The following is a 2,790-nucleotide window of genomic DNA, read 5'->3' as shown; positions in this document are numbered from 1 at the left end:
ATAAAAATAGAGATAAGATCAACTAGATATTTTATTAGATTAATATTAGATATGTGTTATATTAGATATATTTTTTATATTTTAAATATTTATTTTGCTCCATTCATTTACAATGTGTTGCATTCATCAATGCACTTTTAAATGTTACATTCACCATTGCACTTTCCCTTATATTCATATTTAATAAAAGCCACAACATTTTGATAATCTCACAAAACTTATATTATATTATATGAATCCTGGTCTAACATAATATAACACTTGGGCATCTTCACCCTAGTTGTCCTTAAAAACAAATTAAATTTTCCCTTCTATTGCACATACTCAACAATAATAATCTTGCAAAAACTTATATTGTATTATATGAATCTTGGTCTAACATGATACAACACTTCAGTATCTTCACCCTAGTTGTCCTTATAAACAAATTAAATTTAGAAGATGTTGAAGATTTTATATTTTTATATAAAATTGGAGATAAGATCAACTAGATAGATAAATAGAAAAAATTTATTATATTAGACCTTTTTTTATACTTTAAATATTTATTTTGCTCCATTCATTTACAATTTGTTTTGTTGAGTGCACTATTAAATGTTGCATTTACCATTGTTGCACTTTCACTACATTAAAATTTAAGAAAAGCCACAACATTTTAATAACTCACGAAACTTATATTGTATTATATGAATCTACTGTCTAACATGCTATAACAGTTGGACATCTCCATTCCAGTTGTCCTTCGGAAACAAATTAATTTCTGCTGAACCATTGATCGTACAAACTACGACTATGATTTTGAACCGTTGAACCGTTGATCGTACAAGCTACCACTATGATTTTTCAAAGAAACCAATAACACAGTTTATAATACCAAATGACCCTCTTGTTAATTATTAAAAGTGTTCAATCCTTTTCATAGCGTCTCCTTTGCAAAAGACAACACATTCCTTCTAAAAGATAATACTTTCTACACCTTGTCTAAATTTTGATGTAAAACGATCGCCTACAAAATTATCTAACAATGAATATAAGGGCTCCATAAAACTTGAAGAGAACTTTATTTATATCTTATTTCTGAACGAGTAAGACAAAGCAAAATCTCCATTGCCAACCACAGGAAGCATTAAACATGGAGGCAATAAGACTAAACAAACTCAACAGATTTAACACTCAAAGGGTACATATATGTATTGGAGTATGTAAAATAAATGGAATCGAATGGCGCCATAGGTCTTCCATAATTGACAAGGCAGTCATCATAAGAAATGCGTCTGAAATCCTTAGGATCCACCCAATCCCACGATGCAAACCACCCACAATACATATGAATGTTTCGTGGCTTGCATGTAGATAAGCATGTGTTGATTATTGTCACAGTGAATGTCGGAATCCCTGGATTATACTCTTGACCCTGTACAATGTATATGTCATCGTTACCACACATACCTGCAAATTTTGTTTCAGAAAAACATACACCCATTAATGCAATCCATTCTTTTAAATCAAGAAAAACTTTTGATTGGTCTTAAACTACATTTTGGATTTATTGTTTTACAGTGTATTACTTGATAACCTGGTATTCTTACTAGCCTGAGAAATTAATCGACTGCTATTAAAAACTCTATGAGGTTTCTATTTAATGCTGGCATGAAAAAGAAGAGCATACATGAGTCAGCTAGTCCGGGTTCATTGTCATCTCCTGCACATACACAAGGTATTTGTGAGCAATAGAAACTCAAACAATGAACTCAATGCCCTAAGAAAAGAAAAACCCTAATTTCTTTAGTATTGTTTCTATATTCTTTTTTCCAATATAAATTTACTATATCCATGAGAGACTAAAACATGTCTGTTTAATCCCCGATTCCTCAGTCTTGCCCAACACCATGATTCATATACTTTTACATTGCTGCTTTCACTTACCCAACCCGGTCTGGTATTGGGTAGCTGTTGAAACATAGTTTGAACAACATTAAACCCTAAAATATCTCTATTTATATATACCAAAGAGAAATCCCAAACGACATTAAACCCTCATATATCTCTATTTATATAGACCAAAGAAAAATCCCAAAGCCTTGCGGATTGAGAATTCTGCATACCCAAGCAAGAATACTTAAAAGGAAAAGTAAGCATCTTGTGAATAGATGGTATGAATATCTTTGCTTCTTGAACAACAAAATATTGTATAGTAATCTGAGGAGGCGAAGATGAACTAACCTAAGGAGAAGGAGATATAAAAAGTGAGGAGGAGGAGGCAAATAGAGCTTCCTGAGAATTCCTTTCGAGCCATTGTTAAACAACACAAACACAAAAAAACACTTCCCCAAGCAAGATTTCTCTCTCTGCACAACACAAACACGAAAAAAACTGCACAAGCTGTGTAAGATAAGAGCAACGAGCACAAATAAATAGAGAGAAGGCCACCGACTAGAGGCTTGTAGTTAATGAGTGGCACCTTAAACAAAAGATATGCATTAAATGTTAGTATTAAATGTTAGTATGTATTGTATATTGTATATCTGTCACAGGTGAATTTGGCAAAATGGATTCTTCTGGATCTTTGACTCTTTGGATCCTTGACTCTTAATTGGAGAGGTGCATCATACAACTGCTCTTTATATTTAAAAAAAAAAAAAGATACGCATTAAATACTAGTATATATTGTATATTTCCTATGTTGCGCGTGAAGATGGTCTCGTTTCCTTCTTATGCACCATACAGCTGTTTTTCATATAAAATAAAAAGAAAAAAGATATGCATTAAATACTAGTATATATTGTATAT

The 2,790-nt window shown here is 31.8% G+C and overlaps 1 protein-coding gene across 1 annotated transcript; it reads right to left on the bottom strand.

The window, feature by feature from the left end:
• Positions 1–1,044: 1,044 nt before the first annotated feature.
• On the bottom strand, positions 1,045–2,399 carry LOC131036550 (TPD1 protein homolog 1). Its single transcript, XM_057968443.1, has 3 exons — positions 2,224–2,399; positions 1,670–1,702; positions 1,045–1,449 (listed from the first exon to the last, which is right to left on the bottom strand). The coding sequence occupies exons 1-3, from the start codon at positions 2,294–2,296 to the stop codon at positions 1,148–1,150; spliced, it is 408 nt and encodes a 135-aa protein (XP_057824426.1). The 5' UTR covers positions 2,297–2,399; the 3' UTR covers positions 1,045–1,147.
• Positions 2,400–2,790: the final 391 nt, after the last annotated feature.

Source organism: Cryptomeria japonica, chromosome 5, assembly GCF_030272615.1.
Source record: "Cryptomeria japonica chromosome 5, Sugi_1.0, whole genome shotgun sequence".
Taxonomy (NCBI): Eukaryota; Viridiplantae; Streptophyta; class Pinopsida; order Cupressales; family Cupressaceae; genus Cryptomeria; species Cryptomeria japonica.
This window is presented reverse-complemented; position numbering and strand designations above follow the sequence as displayed.